General features: G+C 39.1%; 1 protein-coding gene across 1 annotated transcript; it reads left to right on the forward strand.

Annotated features, from left to right (window-relative positions):
• The first annotated feature begins 1,727 nt into the window (after window positions 1-1,727).
• Window positions 1,728-17,420, forward strand: LOC121429855. Its single transcript, XM_041627103.1, has 7 exons — window positions 1,728-1,900; window positions 10,296-10,454; window positions 11,860-12,132; window positions 12,923-12,977; window positions 14,953-15,141; window positions 15,808-16,116; window positions 16,740-17,420. Exons 1-7 carry the CDS (start codon window positions 1,776-1,778, stop codon window positions 17,190-17,192), a joined length of 1,563 nt encoding a protein of 520 aa, XP_041483037.1. The 5' UTR covers window positions 1,728-1,775; the 3' UTR covers window positions 17,193-17,420.
• Window positions 17,421-17,624: the final 204 nt, after the last annotated feature.

Raw genomic sequence — 17,624 nt, forward strand, 5'->3', positions numbered from 1 at the left:
TGTACTTATACTTTTTCAATTAACGCCTTATTTAAACAATGCATGAATATTCATTAGACATATTAGAGCAAATAAATGTTTGGGATTTTTTTTTAGATAACTGTCATATCTATTTGTGTTTGAATTTTTCGGATGTGGGTGTGCTAACTATTTTATTCTTTTGTTGAATCAAAGAAAGAGCAACATTAAATAGTCATTTAGCAGAAAATTTCAGATGTCTTTTTAGGTTTTCGGAAAATGATTATTTGTAAGAATGAAACGATCATGACGATTGCGTATAAATATCGATGTATAAGTACCTATACATGTAACAGGTAAGTGATAATGCACAAAGTCTAGTATTTGGATAGAAGATGTCTAAGATGAAAATGATGCCACTAAAGTAAAAGTGGGACGATGGCGGAGTGGACTTTTGAATACGGAAAGTCCACTCCCCCATTTGATTTTTTTCAAACATTTTAGTGATTGTTTTACTAAATTGAATTAAGTTATTTTAACTTAATTTTCTTGAGTGAAATGGATGCAAAGAAAATAAGTAAAGTTTACTTAAAACTACCAAACTCATAAATACTTGAAAAAATTAAGGCAAAGGCTGTTGAAACAATTTTATTGAGTAATTTCAACTAATTTCTTTTACAGTGTGATATGTACTTAACACATTCGTGACTTCACGCCGTACTTAAAATAAATTACTCTATCAAGAGATTTAGTTCGCTCTTCGCGCTCAAATGATTCCTTTATGGCCTGTTCATGAACTTTTACAAAGAAAATCAAATTAATATGAGCTATAGCAAATTTTGTTTAGTGGTATTTGTCCGAAACAAATAATGCCTAATTATTGTCAAGGAAAAACAAAGAGAATTAAAGAGGACTTTTCTCTGACTAAAAATCCATCAAAGATTTTAAAAGTTATTATTTTTTTTATTTGTGACGTCATATGCGAGCAGATTCCTCATTCATCGTACATACATACAGAAGATACAATTTAAAAAAAAATTAGTGAAATATCATCTCTAAAAAGAAACAATGTTATAGGATACAATATCAAAAAAATCATATTTTTTAAAAAGAAAATTATATTCACTTATTTCTTACTTAAAAGTAATTAAGTGAATTATCATTTTCTAAAAAAACCGATAAAAAGTTAAAAAGTTATACTGCACGTACCTCTCAACAGATAAATAATTTCACACTCGTCCCTGAAAAATACTTTTTAGGGAATTTAGCCATCATGAACCATTAAAAAATCAGTCTTAAAGCAAAATCTTTTTACTCCTGACCAACTTCACTGTCAGTGTTTTTATTACTTTTTCTGGATTTTTTACAACAAACTTTTCTTCAGGATGTAAATTACCATGTCTCAAACAAATGGTACTCTTTCTAGTTCGTGTTGATCTGTTCAAACACTGCATCGTATCAAGGGGGTGCAATAAAGGTTCAGGGAAATCCCCACGTCCAAATCTGTCAGAGGGCAAGTGGCCACGCCCCTTACTACATCAGGTGACTCTCCCAGCTGTTCAGAGGTGGATCGGAACGGAAGAAAGGTGTCATACATGTACCTTGTAAGTAACTTATTCTTTCTTTTAAACTCTTATTAAAGATTGACATGAAACTATAACTAAGGTTGAAGGAAACTAAAGCTTACATAAATCAATTGGGTGTTGCATGTGAAGTTTGATTTTTTTTTGTTTCTTCCCCCTATCTCACAAAACTAGCTCGGGTCGGGAGACGTTTGCTAATTTACTCCGCAGGCTTGTGATGAAGCCCGGTTGACGATGTCACTGTGCGGCGGGAGGTGCGGGAAGAGCAGCGAGGCCGAGGGTAGCAGAAATTCCAGTGGCCAAGCTTACTACGCTCTCTTTATTTTTACTATTTTGACTGCTGTTAATCAGCTGCACAGGTAATTTTGATTGATATGTGGTGAAATGATTGCAGAGATTATACAAATACAGTTGTACCGTAGTTTAGTAAGTAATAATATTTTAATTAATGTCAACCAACAACAATGTTTTGTCAAAGTAATTAAACTGATGGCATAGTGATGCATATTCTTCTAAAAAAATATATTTAAAATTTTAGTTAAGCCTGTAATGCTGTACATGCAACATTATTAAGTATTCTGAAGGGAATTTCAAAAGAAAGATGACAGAAAAAAAATGCAAAAGACAATTGTAATAACTTTATTCAAATGAAAAACAATGCTGTAATATTGTAATGCATATTTGTCCAACTTGATATAGTAGTACAATACCATTTGCAATCCACCAACAGTTGCACATGCACAGCTAAGACAAGAGGGATGCAATGAGAAGCTGATTAAAGCAAATTAGATTTCGACAATGTCTTCGGATAAAGGCGTAGCTGATCAATCAATAACTTTATTACTGTAGCTATTTGGCATTTGGATTAGTGATGGAAGTTCTGATATTTGACAGAAAATATTTTTTTGATGTGACTGAAGTTTTATGACAGGTTGTTTGGGACTTGAAGATATATACCTATATCCCGATCACAAGTATCGATACCGACACGTCACCATAACGTTTCCATGAATCATAACATGCTACTCTGAACCTACGAACTTGTCTGAAATCTCTTTATTCGGAGTCCAACATGGTGTCCGAAGTGGGATTCATGGAAAATTTTCCGTAATTAAGACTTGTGCGGACATTTCAAATGCTATCTTGGAGAAGGAAAATCACTTTGCAATGCTGATTTTGAGCCTCGAAACGTGAGTAACTTTTGCCGATTTCAGTCATTTCTTACTACAGTCCCAGCTATTGAAAATGGCGTCTTGTCAAATAGGCATCCCGGTACCACAGCCGATGTGCTGCAAGGGCAATTTGGAGTCAAATTGGAAGGCCTTTGAGGAGTCATGGAACGACTACCGCATAGCGACAGAGCTAGATAAGAAGCCAGATAGCGTGCAAGTAGCAACTCTCAGATCAGTGATGGGCCAAGATTGTAAGGATAGATTGGCAACCTTACCGATGAGTGATGCAGAGAGACTGAAACCACAGATCATTGTCAAAAAACTGGCAGAACATTTTGCTCCAGCAAGGAATGTGCTATACGATCGGTATGTCTTTCATAGTGCCGTGCAACAGCAAAGTGAAAGTGTTGACCAGTTTGTTGTGCGGCTGCGCCAACTGATCAAGCCTTGCAAATTTGGTGACCTGGAGGAGGAGATGATCAGGGACAGGTTGGTGCTTGGGTGCAAGGACAAGCAGGCACAGGCACGCCTTTTCAGAGAACAGGATACTGTGTGCACCTTGAAAAAGGCAATCGCAGCCCTGGAAGTTAGTGAGCTATCCCAGCAGCAACTTAGAATTGTAAAGGGAGAAGAGACTGTAAATTACATGCAGAACCAGCGTAAGAAGGGAAAAGCGAGCAGCCGACAGCAGCAGTTCAACTCCAAGACAAGAAACATGGATAAGAAATCAGGAAAGAATTTCACTGCACAAAAAGACGAGGTTAGTGGATGCAGATTCTGTGGTGGTAGCCATGGAAAAGGCCGTGAAAGCTGTCCAGCATATGGAAAAACCTGTCGAAAGTGCAGCAAACAAAACCATTTCCAAAACGTATGTAAAGCTAAAGTGCAGAGAGGTATGAAACCCTCCTCTGTCTATCAGCTGGACAGCAGTGATGATGAAGATGCACTGACAGTGGAGGAGGTAGGGACATTGAATATTCACGATGGTGGAAAGAAGCTGACCTTGCCATTGGATGTAAAGATAAACGAACATCAACAAGGAAAACTGGAATGTTTGATAGATACAGGGTCAACATGCAATGTGCTATCCTACAGACAAGTGTGTGAGCTGGAGAATTCAGGACAACCTTGCATTGATCCAAGCAAATCCAGAATAAGGCTGTTGAATCGTAGCATAATTCCAGTTCTGGGAGAGAAGACGTACACTTGTCATTATGGTACCAAGCAGCATGATATAACATTCAAGATAGTTGATGTCGAACACATACCCCTATTGTCCAGCAAGACATCCATCGACATGGGACTGATTACTGTCAATGTTACTGATGAGGTCAACGTAATGGGGGACAGTATTATTGATGACTATGCTGATGTCTTTGAGGGTCTTGGTTGCCTGCCAGGTGACTACGACATGGAGATCGATCCATCCATTCCCTCAGTCAAGAACTTAGCTAGAAAGGTGGCAGTGCCTCTGAAGGGAGAACTGAAGCAGAAGCTTGATGAGCTAGAGCAGAGAGGCATTTTGAAGAAGGTTTCAGCACCCACGGACTGGGTCAGCAACACGGTTTTGGTCAAGAAACCAGGCAAACTCAGAATCTGCTTGGATCCAAGAGAACTGAACAGAGCGCTGAAGAGACCACACTATCTTATGCCCACGATGGATGACATCCTACCAAAGCTTGCCAAGGCCAAGGTGTTCTCAGTGCTAGATGCGAAGGACGGTTTTTGGCAAGTGAAGCTGACAGAAAGGAGCAGTTTACTGACGACATTTGCAACGCCATTCGGTCGTTATAGATGGACTCGTATGCCCTTTGGCATATGTACAGCACCGGAAGAGTTTCAGAGAAGGCAACATGAGATCATTGAAGGCTTATCTGGTGTTGATGTTGTGGCAGATGACTTCCTAGTATATGGCAGTGGCGCTAATCTGGAGGAAGCCTTAGCAGACCACGACAAGAATCTCCGCAAGTTCTTGGCAAGAGCAAGAAAGGTCGGGCTAACCTTGAACAAGAAGAAGCTCAGATTACGACTGAGTGAAGTGCCATACATGGGACATCTCTTGACAGCAACTGGCCTTAAACCGGATCCAAAGAAGGTACAGGCTGTTGTGGAGATGCCAACTCCGACTGACAAGAAAGGTGTCCAGAGGCTATTGGGTAGTGTTACTTACCTTGCAAGATTCTTGCCTCGACTATCAGATGTGGCGGAGCCTCTGAGGCGTCTGACTGACAAGGATGTGCACTTTGAGTGGAGACCGGAACATGAGGAAACGCTCAAAGAGGTGCAACAACTCCTCACGCAAGCTCCAGTGCTCAAGTACTATGATGTAAAAGAGGAGGTCACCATACAATGTGATGCTTCGGAGAAGGGACTGGGAGCGACCTTGCTTCAGAATGGGCAGCCAGTATCATTTGCATCTAGATCCTTGACAAGGAGTGAACAAAACTATGCCCAAATTGAAAAGGAGTGCTTAGCTATAGTATACAGCTGCGAGAAGTTTGACCAATTCATACGGGGAAGAGATGTAACAGTGCATACCGATCACAAACCCCTCGTACCAATCTTCAAGAAGGCTATACATAGTGCCCCAAAGCGGCTCCAGAGGATGATGCTAAGACTCCAGAACTACCATCTGGATGTGATATACTGTCCAGGGAAAGAAATGTATATCGCTGATTGGCTGAGCAGAGCGTTCTTACCAACCACTGAAGGCAGAGATAAAATCTATCAGGAGATAGAACAAATCAATCAGACTGAATACGTCCGAATCAGTGATGCAACGTCTATTCAGCTGCAAAAGGAGACGCTCCGAGATCCAGCACTGCAGACACTGACATCAGTAGTAATGAACGGATGGCCGGAGACCAAAGATGATGTTCCTGTAGTAGTACGTGAGTACTACAATTACCGAGACGAAATAACGGTACAGAATGGAGTTCTGTACAAGGGCATGAAAGTCATTGTTCCATCAGCCATGAGAGCCCTAATGCTGAATCGAGTGCATAGCAGTCACCTGGGAGTCGACGCCTGTGTTAGACGCGCTCGGGATGTTCTCTTTTGGCCAGGTATGCAGGCAGAGGTGAAAGAAAAGGTGACACAATGTAGCACCTGCAATGCGTTTCAGCCAAAACAACAAAAGGAGCCTATGTTGTCGTATGATATTCCGAGCAGGCCTTGGAGTATCGTGTCACAGGACCTTTTCACTCTTCACAACGAGGACTATCTGATAACCGTTGACCACTACAGTGATTACTGGGAGATCGACAAGATAACAGGTGACACCAGAGCAGCAGTCATTGTGGCATGCACAAAAGGCCATTTCGCACGATATGGACGTCCAGACAAGGTGATAACAGACAATGGACCCCAGTTTGTTGCCAAGGAGTATGCTCAGTTTGTTACCGACTGGGAGGTTGAGCATATAACCTCTTCGCCATTGCATGCTCAAAGCAATGGAAAAGCAGAATCAGCAGTGAAAATTGCCAAAACTCTCCTAAAGAAAGCAGCAAAACAAGGAGAAGACATCCAGTTGGCTTTATTGGATTGGAGGAATACTCCTGCTGATAGTGGTGCCAGCCCGGCACAAAAGATGATGGCTCGACGAACCAACACTCTACTACCAACACCAGAAGCACTCCTTAAACCACAAGTAATAGGGGGTGTATCACAACACATCAGTCACAAGAAACAGAGGGCCAAGAAATACTATGACCAAACAGCAACACCACTCCCTGAGCTAGAGATTGGACAACCGGTCCGCATCCAGCCTAAGAATCGTGGTTTGGAGTGGGGCAAAGGAATCTGCATGGAGAAAGTTGGTCCACGGTCATTCTTGGTTCAAACAGAAGCTGGCCGAATGCTAAGGAGGAACCGGAGGTTCTTGAGATCAACAGCTGAACCTCTCATTCCAGACACACAGATGGCTGAGACAGAGAGCCCAACAACAACACGTGATAGCCCAGAAGATGCTACTATATTCCAGCCAGTGGGTCAACAACCATCCTACGCTGAAGTGACAGCAAAACCAGTCGAATCGCGTGCTAAGGAGGTACCCGTGAACAACTCTCAGACTCAATCAACAAGCGCTGGTCGCGTAACGAACCAATCGAACTGGCCTACCAAATCTACGCGCACCAGAATAGGAATCCAGATGCCAGCGAAATATAATCAGTTCGTTAGCAAATAACCTACACCGTAAGGATGATAACTGAGAGACTGGACTTGTATAAAGAAGCAAGTGTATATAGTTACAGAACAGTTTTTTTTTTCGCGTTTTTTGATAGTTTTGATAGTTTTTTTTTCGCGTACGAAGGATCTCAAGTTCAGATGCAGCCTTGGAATGAGTTTTTAATATGATTTTTTCAAGACGTGGGACTCATTTCTTCATTTGACTTCACACACTGGACATTGAACTCTGTGCCAAAAATGCTGATAAATGGACAAGAGACTCATATTTTTTTTTTTCACATGTTTTTTATTTTTGAATTGATTTGAATGGTATCACTGAATGTAATGTGACTGGGATGCAGAAGCTCAGCAAAACGATTCACACAAAACAGAAAAAAAAAAAAAATCATCTTTTAATGAAAGTTTTCACTATCCTTTTTCTATTTTTTTAAAAGGAAGGGAGATGTTTGGGACTTGAAGATATATACCTATATCCCGATCACAAGTATCGATACCGACACGTCATCATAACGTTTCCATGAATCATAACATGCTATTCTGAACCTACGAACTTGTCTGAAATCTCTTTATTCGGAGTCCAACAGGATACACCACCATAACACTATTTTACTGTGCAAAGACTGATTATTCACCGAAAGTTCGAAGCCATGCAGCACATAAGTTTCAAACAAAGCTGGTCACATTTAAAGAGAAATTCCAGTAGTTGCAGTAAACACTGATTTCATGAGAAAGTCTGTAAAATAAGGCTTAATTGTCAGTATATCATCGAGGATCTAGATCTGGTACAGTAACATAAACTGAACTTTGTGAAATCTAGGCTGAAAAATGTTCAGACTGAAGATCCCCAACACAGATAAGCGCACGTGGGACAGGGTGTAATTATTGCTTCGAATGTCGGGCCCGACGCGCTACCCAAATCCTTTGCTTATTTGCTGATTTATCAGCAATTACACAATTTCTTCTAGAATCCTTTGGCACATACGTTTTATTTATACAAACAGACACTTTGGTGGTCATTTCATTGGATTCTATGCGAACTCATTTTGATATCGTTACCAAAACTAGCATTTACCTTTCAAGGACAAGTCCACTCCAACAAAAAGTTGATTTGAATAAAAAGAGAAAAATCCAACAAACATAACACTGAAAATTTCATCAAAATCGGATGTAAAATAAGAAAGTTCTGACATTTTAAAATTTTGCTTAATTTCACAAAACAGTTATATGCACATCCTGGTCTGTATGCAAATGAAGAGACTGATGACGTCATCCACTCACTATTTCTCTTGTATTTTATTATATGAAATATTCTAATTTTCTCCTCATTGCCAGGTGAAACAACGATTAATTCCTCCCTGGTCATGTGGAATTGGCATTTTTAAATACTATATGGTTCAGTCAAGTTGGTTCTTATTGTCAAATTCATAACATATTAAATATTGTATATTTCAAACAATGAAAAACAAAAGAAATAGTGAGGGACATCATCGACTATCTCATTTGCATGTCACTCAGTTGTGCGTTTCACTATTATGAGAAAATTAATCGAAACTTTAAAATGTCATAACTTTCTTATTTTACATCCGATTTTGATGAAATTTTTGGTGTTGTTTTAGTTTGATTTTTCTCTATTTATTCAAGTCAACATTTTTCTGGGGTGGACTTGACCTTTAAAAGCTGAATACAATATGATTGACTATAATTCATACCCACTGCAGTTCTAGATTCGGTTAGGCATTCCCTATTGATGAAGTAGTCTAAAATAGGAAAATCAAGTCCTGAGTCTTTGATGTAAAAAAACTAAATTGATAAGGCATCATCATTATTTGGTCATATCACATTTGGAGGTATTTCTCTTTGAGGGGGTTTAAGTCAGCTAGAGCATTGCTGACTGAAAACTGGTATTAGTCTGCTGTGCAAACCCTTCACTCAACCTAAGGAGTCTAAATAGGTAGCCTCATGTACAGAAGGCCCTATAATGTGCTAGATCCTGTGGTGCATCAATAGTCTACAAGTGTAGACCCACTTCTGCAGTCATGTGTGTACCACAGCTGATTCAAGGAGTCTGCATAGCAGACTAGGTCTACTGTGGGATGAGTACCGGTAACCGTATTGTTGTCATGAGCCAACGACTTGAGATCATAAAAGCGAAGATATTATCGTTACACAGAGGAATTGCCTGGTAGACTTCGCTTTTTCCACATCTCTCCCGTCGTTTAATAATGCTACAAATGCCAGATTCATAAAGGTCTTGGAATTTTCCACTAGGAATGTGGAGTTTATCGGCAGCATAATCCAAACTCTCGCAGAAGTTTCTTGCTTCTACTCGTACTTGCCATTGTGGATGAAGAAAGTGACATCATGTCATGTGACTTATATGCATTACCTTCTTCTTTTCAACATATTCCTAATTGGTCCGATTTATTTCTTCTCATACATATGCATGAGAATTTTTCGTACGAGAAACTGGCGTCATTTCAAAGTTTATAAGAAAAAAAAAAAACATCATAAGCAAGACGGGAGTGTATGTAGGCGGTGGATGATTTGCATCCACAAATGCGTAGTCTTCGCCAGATCAAACGTATCACTTGCGTTCAGCTTAACAGCAAAAAAAAAACAATAACAGCAGCCTCTGCCTTGATTAGAGGCTTGCACAGTCCCTGATTAAAACTTTGTTCAACAAATGGGTCTCGGCACACAGACTATAGCACATATAAAACTTCCTGTTTCAATTACCGAGTGAGAGCTAGGGCCTTCAAGTATACAAGGTATTATAGGCTGCACATTCAGACCCTTAATTCAAGTGAGTGGGTTGCACAGCAGACTACATCCAGCTCGTGCCCCATTCCCCTTTTCAGAGGCCAAGAAAAATTATTTATTGGTAAATTTGCTCACATAAGTGATACCTTTTCTGGACTAAAATCCCCCACCCCCTGAAAATCATGGAGCAGCCCTGTTGCTGGACTCGTGTGAAGACCTGCTGTTGATCAATGATTCAATCGGGATCTGTGCCTGCAGAATAGCATTGATAGATGGATGGATGGACGGACGGACAGACAGACAGACAAATAGAAAGAGAGAGAGAGAGAGAAAAGGATTATATTGGTATATTCTTAATAAATCCTTAATTATTTATCAAAACTTCTTTCACATATTTATTCAAAATTGACTGTCTTTTGTGACGTCACCATAGCTGTATAACCAGTATTTCTTCCCCAAATCATAAAGGAAGATTTAGAGTCCTCCTTTAGCTAATTCTTAGAAACTAGCTTTGTTTTGAGGATTTCATCTACATACCATTTCTCATCATTGTATACCAAATTCATACAAATATATTGTCATTGCTTTATTATCTGCGTTTAACAAATTTTATACTTCACCTTTTATCCCCCAGATATTTGCTGATAGCTGCCATCGAACCAATGTCTAATGACCTACAATTTGGAGACAAGATTTGCACCCCTTTCAACGAGACATCCATTGATATTTACATTCAAGATTATGACGATAACATTACTGCTGAAGAATTCTGTTTGTATGATGATGGTATTAGGTATGTATTCTTGTCTAGCCTACAGTTTTGTTTTGAACCAAGAAGAAGTTGACATTGATTCTACCTCCATGGGTTACTCTGTTTGGGCCTGAACTCCTTGACCATTGACCACCCTTTCCCAAAATCTCTATATACACATGATACTGCTACACACATTCTGTTCTTTAGTTACTGCATATGTTTGTATTCACATTTGAAGTGTTCCAAGGCAACACTGTACCGGTGAGCAGTTTTGTGTTCAAAGTACATATGCCCAAGATACTGGATAGGAGCTGATAACAGACTGAAGCAGATAATGAAGGGAGATACTAAATGTGCTTGTTCTTTCTATCCAATGCCTAAAAATACAATTACTACATGCTGGGTATTTCATGTGGAGCGTTGTGGCCCAGTGGATTAGTCTCCTGGCTTTGAAACAGAGGGTCATGGGTTCAATTAAATCCCAGCCATGTCGTAGTTTCCTTCAGTGAGAAATGTATCCACATTGTGCTGCACTCAACCCAGGTTAGGTGAATTGGTACCTGGCAGGAAATGCGCTGAGCGCTGGAAGGCTGCTTGAGCTAAAGCCGAGGTATCCAAGTCCTTTAGAAATGCATAGAGACGTTATTCATCATGTGACATGCTATACAATACAACAACTGTGTATTATTATTATTATTATTATCATTATTGGTCTGCTCATAGAGGTAAAGATTGCAAAGTTCTTTCCCTATGCTCTATATTATGTAGAATTCATAATTGCTATTGATAATTGAAACCATTCAACCTAAGAGTTTTATTAGACTCAATTTTGATTTCGCACATTATGATAATGCATTAGGCCCATTGTACAATTTGGCCATGTTTGTATTGACAAGGCTGTTAAATGTATGCATTGTATTTTTTTTTTTGGGGGGGGGGCATATCCTTATGACAGTTAAACCCTTACTCCTACATTGTATGTAACCCTACCACCCATAAAGTACCCTCTAAAAGAAAAAATAAATAAAACCACAAACTGTGTATTTCCCAGTTAGCTTCTTAAAGGTTATATGATTAGCTATCAGAACTAAAACACATACCTTTTCACAGACATATGCAGGATTGACTGGGGGGGCACATGCACATGGGGATCAACTTTTTCTGGCTAAAAATTCTCTGACAGGCTGCCCCCCCCCCCATGTTCATCACTCCAGTCACACCCAGCTGCCCCCCCCCATGACACCAATGGGGAAGAGGGGAGGGGTAAAAATAATTTTACACACTCTTCTTTTCCCAAATTTCCACATTTCTGGGGGGGGATGAGTGGCAGGATTATCTGCCATTGAGTACAATAGATATTTTACCGAGTACAGTGATAATCATTTTTCTGTCTTGATTATTAATTTTTTTGTTTTGTTTCTTGTGTTGATTTAATGTATCCAAGGTGCACCAATCAAACTATGTTCCAAAACACCACTCTCTGTGACTGGCTGTACACCGGCACAGGCTCGGAGTATGAGATCCTTGCCGGACCTGTCTTCATCATCGTTCTTGGCATTCTCGGCGTTCCAGTCACTGTCCTTGCTGAGATGGGACGTGTCAATCGACGGAATGTTGTCGGGGTGTGTACAATCTGCTGGAGTCTCACCATCCTGTGCACGGGTTTCTCTCAAACGTTGGCTGAAATCTACGTCTGGCGGTTTCTCTTAGGGTTCTTGTAAGTTTTTTTGGGTCCAGGTGGCCATTGGGAAAGAGATGCTGTCAGGGCGACTCGGGTGATATCTGTCGCATCGCCCCAAGGCCAGTCAATATTGCTTTAATAACTTTAGTTCTGCTCTGAAGCACCTCGAGCATCGAATCAAGATGGAAAGTGCGCTATACAAATCTCATGTCTTATTATTATTAGTATTACTTTTGACCCTTGTTCCCATGGTAGTTGTCATTGATTGTATAATAACCATTCTTGTCTTATGTAAAACATTCCTACTATTAACCCAATTCTTTGTAGAACTTGTTTGTAATTTATGCATGACTTCATGCTCAACCTTACGTCCAACTGGTGACCTGTTCTGGTGCTAAATGAGATATGAACCCCCATTTTTTTCTTCTTTTTTAACATTGTGGAAATAAATATCCTAGTATAAAACTCTAATAAAATTTTAGATAAATGAAATGATCGTTAGCAACAAGAACATTACTAGATTGGTAAGACTGTTGTGAAAAAAACATGCTTATTTACTAACCACTTACACAATTACAACCTAACAATATAATCCTTGTTCAAAATGACACTCATTAATAAGCACTTAAGTGCCTGGTTTTGATTTTGTTTTCATCATAGAATTGTGTCCATTCTTACTTTCTCTTCAAGTTTGTGTTAGCTGTTAGACACTAATCAACTCAACCGTTTCCATATACATGTATTGATATGATTATTACATACGTGTATTACTTTCTGTATGTGTACTAATATTTCAGATGTAATCCATTTTCATGTTTTTCTGTAGTGAAGCACCTTTCAACCCCTTTTCTATGACTCTACTTGGGACTTTCTTTGGTCCAGTAAGTATAATTTTTTTCATCCTCAGGTGCTGTTCTGGAAAACTGTCATAAATTTTGTCATTTCTCTCCGCGATGAGAGACCGCTTTGGTCGTCACAAATTAGTATTCTGAAGATTGTCTTTTCTCTGTCACATTCCCCAAAATTTCCGCCCATCTTTTCACAGACAAACCACTAAAAAATCAGTGTTAGTTCCACGTGTGATCCCTTCTAGCCAATAGGAAGGCCTGAGGACACATGGGGCGTATCCTCAATGCAGCAGCTAGCACTGTGCGACTGCGCGTACATTAATGTGGTTAATTACAGAGAGAGGGGAGCTGAGAAGGATTTTAAGAAGAGAGATAGAGAAAAAAATGGGAGAAAAGGGGGGAAAAAAGGAGGAAAAATGCTCTCTCCATTTCAGTTGTAAGGATGTGCTTGATCTACTATCTCAATTTTCTTTTCGCCAGTGTATCATTTTATTGTTATATTGTGTATCTGTAATTTTTATTTCTTGTACGTCCTGTACTTCATCCTAAAGTAAAAAAAAATAACCTGGACTAAATTTCATTGTATATTACTTCCCTTCGTTTTACATTGAATAAAGGTGATGCTTAAAAGAATAGGGCATATTGTAGTATGAAAAAAATATTTTTGAAAATAGTCATGGATGATGAGTGAAACCAAGACAACAATCTCATCTAAAAGATATCATTGCGTCTTGACATTTAGTCAACATGGTATCGGGATATTTTGGTACTGAAAGAAATTTTAAAGAAAAATTAAGAAAATTTATTAGTGCGAGACCCTGTCATAACCTTTGTCATAGCTTTTGTTGTGCTTTAAAATTATAGAAGAGACAACATTAATGACAATATTGATGAAAAATGTTATGACATCCACCAGAATGTCAATTCTGTCATATTTCATCTTTTCTGAGAAAGGATAAAATATCATGAAAAGATAATGTTCAGAATACTGCCCCTTGGTACGTATAAAGATTGATATCAAGTTTGATAATGAAATCTGATGTTAGTGTGCATCCTGAAGTAAAAAAATCTTTGTTAAACACAACCCCACTGACACATAGTAAAATCTGCCAACCTTTTGTTTTCTTACAATTTGATCTCACCAAATATTCAAAGTTGTGATTGACACTAAATTTTATCCCATTTTGCAACATTCTATTCTGAAATAAAAATTATAAAAATTTGAAAATGGCAGTAGAATATTGTCCATATGATTATCAGAGTAATCACATTAAAAAATACCTTGGAGCTTGTTCATATACTACTGTAGCTATACATATATACTTTTTCAGTAAAAAAGATGTTTTCACATGCAGCGCAATAAAATAATGGAATCTGCATAGCCTACATCATGGCCACATTGATTCTAGCTCTTACTTATTTTCTGGGGGAAGATGTCCTAGTCCTGTATCTTTCAGAAAACCTGTTCGCCTGTTCTACATTTACAAGTTACATGTATTTTTACCAAGATATTATACCGCTTTCTAATTATTAACATGTTAATTTAAATTCATCATTCTTCATTCCATAATTTTCAGTAGTATTTTGTATAGAGACTTTCTGACTATGGACTTGTTGGGGTAACTAATATTACTCTTCAGTATATATATTTATGAACTGGTTGGGGTAACTATATTTTTTGGGGGGAGGGGAATTTTCCAAAATCATGGAATGTCTGATTATCCTGCCTGTGTCTTACAAAGAGTTGTGATTGTTCCGATTGACCACAAATGTGGACGGCCAGCAACATCAACATCTAAACTGCAAATTTGTTCAAAATATTTTCTAGATATGATGTATATTCATACATTGTCCTCTTGAAGACTCAGTGTGATTCTCTGTTTAATCACTAAGGGATTGTGCAAAAAACTATGATATAGTTGGATTTCCATACAGTTGAGATTGATTGGATCAATCATAACTCATTTGTAAGACAGGACGCCGATTACCTTTCACTTTAAAATGGCAGGATCGCCGAGGGCTGGCCATGGGTGTGGCGGCAAGTGGGGCATACCTAGGCTACGGCTCATCATTTGCTTTCATCGCAGTCGTCGATCTTATAGGATGGAGGTGGACTTACATTTCGACCGGCATAGGGGGCGCTGTGCTCGGTTTTTTATGCCTTATCACTGTCAAGAACCCTCAATCAAATGTGAAGGTATGCATTCTTTTCGTTCCTTCGTTTTACACTGTGATGTGACAAGGGGTGGCTCAGGGATTTTCAGAAGGGGGGGGGCACATTTTCCCTAGGGAAATTGGACAGAAAAAAAAGAGGTCTTCACTCCAAAATGAAGGTCATTTTTGTCCCTCACAAAATAAAGGTAGGCTAATTCATAAGACAGCTGTGTGATTGACAAATACAATTTTGCAAAAAAAAAAGAATGTATTGCAAAATATCGATCTTGTTTGTAAACAAATTTTGAATAGAAAAAAGCTATTCTTTCTACATGTATTCTTTTTGTACATATTTTCCTTGTATCAAGTATAAATAATTGTGATAGCAGCTTGTCATAAGACCAAACTGGGATATTAATCCCTATTTTCACCCTTGCGACAAAAGGGGGAAGGAGAGTTAGAGGGGGCACTATTTGTGCGCAACTTCTGCAATTATTGCATGTCCGGAGGGGTTCTTTGTCCAGACAAGAGGGCAATTTTTAATCAATATTTCTTAAATTGTTTGAAATCGATGTGAAACAAGAATTATTACATGAAGAAAATTTTATTATTACTATTTGATGGATGTATTTTTACATATTTAAGTGTTCTGACATTGGACCCCCAGCGTACAGTAATTTTTTTTTCATTGCGATTTTTCCTCTTCTAGGAAAATCTCGGATCTAGGCATCTCGGATCGATGGACAACGTTCTCAAGGCGCTCGGTGGAGAACCCTGGTCGGTGCTCTTGCCAATCTTCCTAGCCTTTGCGTGCAAGATGGGTTACCAGTACACTCTCAGTTACAACCTCAATAACTACTTTGTGGAGTACTTTCCCTCCTTCCCAACGGATATCTTTCTCAGCTGGATGCTGGCTCTGACTGGGATACTTGCATTCATCCTGGGGGGTTTTCTGAGTGATATAGCAGGCAAGCGGGCAGGGGCCCTTGGCAGACTGTGGACTATCGTTATCTTAGAGGTAGGTTTTACACCTATGATGATGCTATAAGGCACCTTGTCAAAGTCAGTCATGTCTTTTTTGCAGGAATCCCGCAAGCGGTTTTCCATTACCAAACCTCACATTTTATCATTGACAAAGTAATGGGGTATTAATGCGAGAAAGTTCTTATGAAAAGATACACAGTGCCCTCATTGCAAGATTCTTGCAAAAAAAGATGCATTACTGATATTGACAAGTTGCTTAAAGTGATACATATCTTTACTCCTCTCCTTCCCCTTCTTGTCTTGGGAATGTGTATTTCCAAAGTTGACCATCAGATTATTTGACATTGTTTTGTTTCATGTGCTCTTAAAAATCTAAAACTACGCTCATGGACAGCTCATTGTGGCTCAACTACAAAATACATACAGTATGTAAGTTTTTTAATATGTGTGTTCTATTGCTATGGAAAAGTTGGTTTTGAAATGGATTCCTTGGGACCTTCTTAATCCTGTCACACCAAACTATCTACTGGACAAGTATTCCTTGCTATGAGGGAAAGGTATGACTTTCAAGTCAACTTCAAGATATCCTTTGGCTAATGATAATACAAGATTCTTAGTATGAAGAGCATGATTATTATTCATTTGATTCACCCCCAGATGATCCAAATACCTCTCTACATATTCTTCATTCTCCTTTCACTGCCAATCAACATTATTCTCGGTGCTCTTGGAATAACCATCGGCGATGGATGGAACGGCATCGGTCTTTCCGCCCTAGCTGACATCGTCTCCCCCGCTCTCAGGACCGTCATCTTTGCCCTCTTCTTCTGTGTTATGGATGTAATTGGTGGATGTGTCATTGTTGCTGTGACGCCACTGACGAGCATCCTTGGACTGAAGATCGCCCTCTTGTCGTTAGGGACAGGAATGCTTGTGGGAGGTACGCTTCTGATCTTACTGGCAATTGTAGCCCTGGTGTTGCTCAACCGTCGTAGGGCCAGGAGCTACAGTTTGGAAAGGACAGAGGAAGACGCCCTTTACAATCGGAGTGTAGGTAAAGCCTCTCATGAAAAGACACCTTTGATTTCTGAAGAAAGCACTCCAACATAGCATCCAGTGGCTACCATATTTACATATTCTTATGCACCAGGAAGAACTAACCTATTATTGTGAAGTGCTTAAAAGATTATGAATTGAATCCTCTGTATGCTTCTGGATGACTAAGGATATTACTGCCCTGAATTTCTTCTAGGTCATGATTTAGGTTACACTTCGTAATTCTGAAACACGTAAATTGCCTATACCTCGATGTTCATTAATCTGAAAAACGTAAAAGGGTTCGTTAATCTGAACATTTTTGGCGTTATTACAAAGGTTCGATAATCCGAAAACGAAATAAGATTCGTTGTTCTGAAGGTTCGTTCGTCCGAAAACGAAATAAGGTTTGTTAATCATTTCGTTTTCGGACTAACGAACCTTCGGAATCACGAACCTCATTTCGTTTTCGGACTAACGAACCTTCGGAATTACGAACCTTCAGAA

This window comes from Lytechinus variegatus, chromosome 16 (assembly GCF_018143015.1).
Source record: "Lytechinus variegatus isolate NC3 chromosome 16, Lvar_3.0, whole genome shotgun sequence".
NCBI lineage: Eukaryota > Metazoa > Echinodermata > Echinoidea > Temnopleuroida > Toxopneustidae > Lytechinus > Lytechinus variegatus.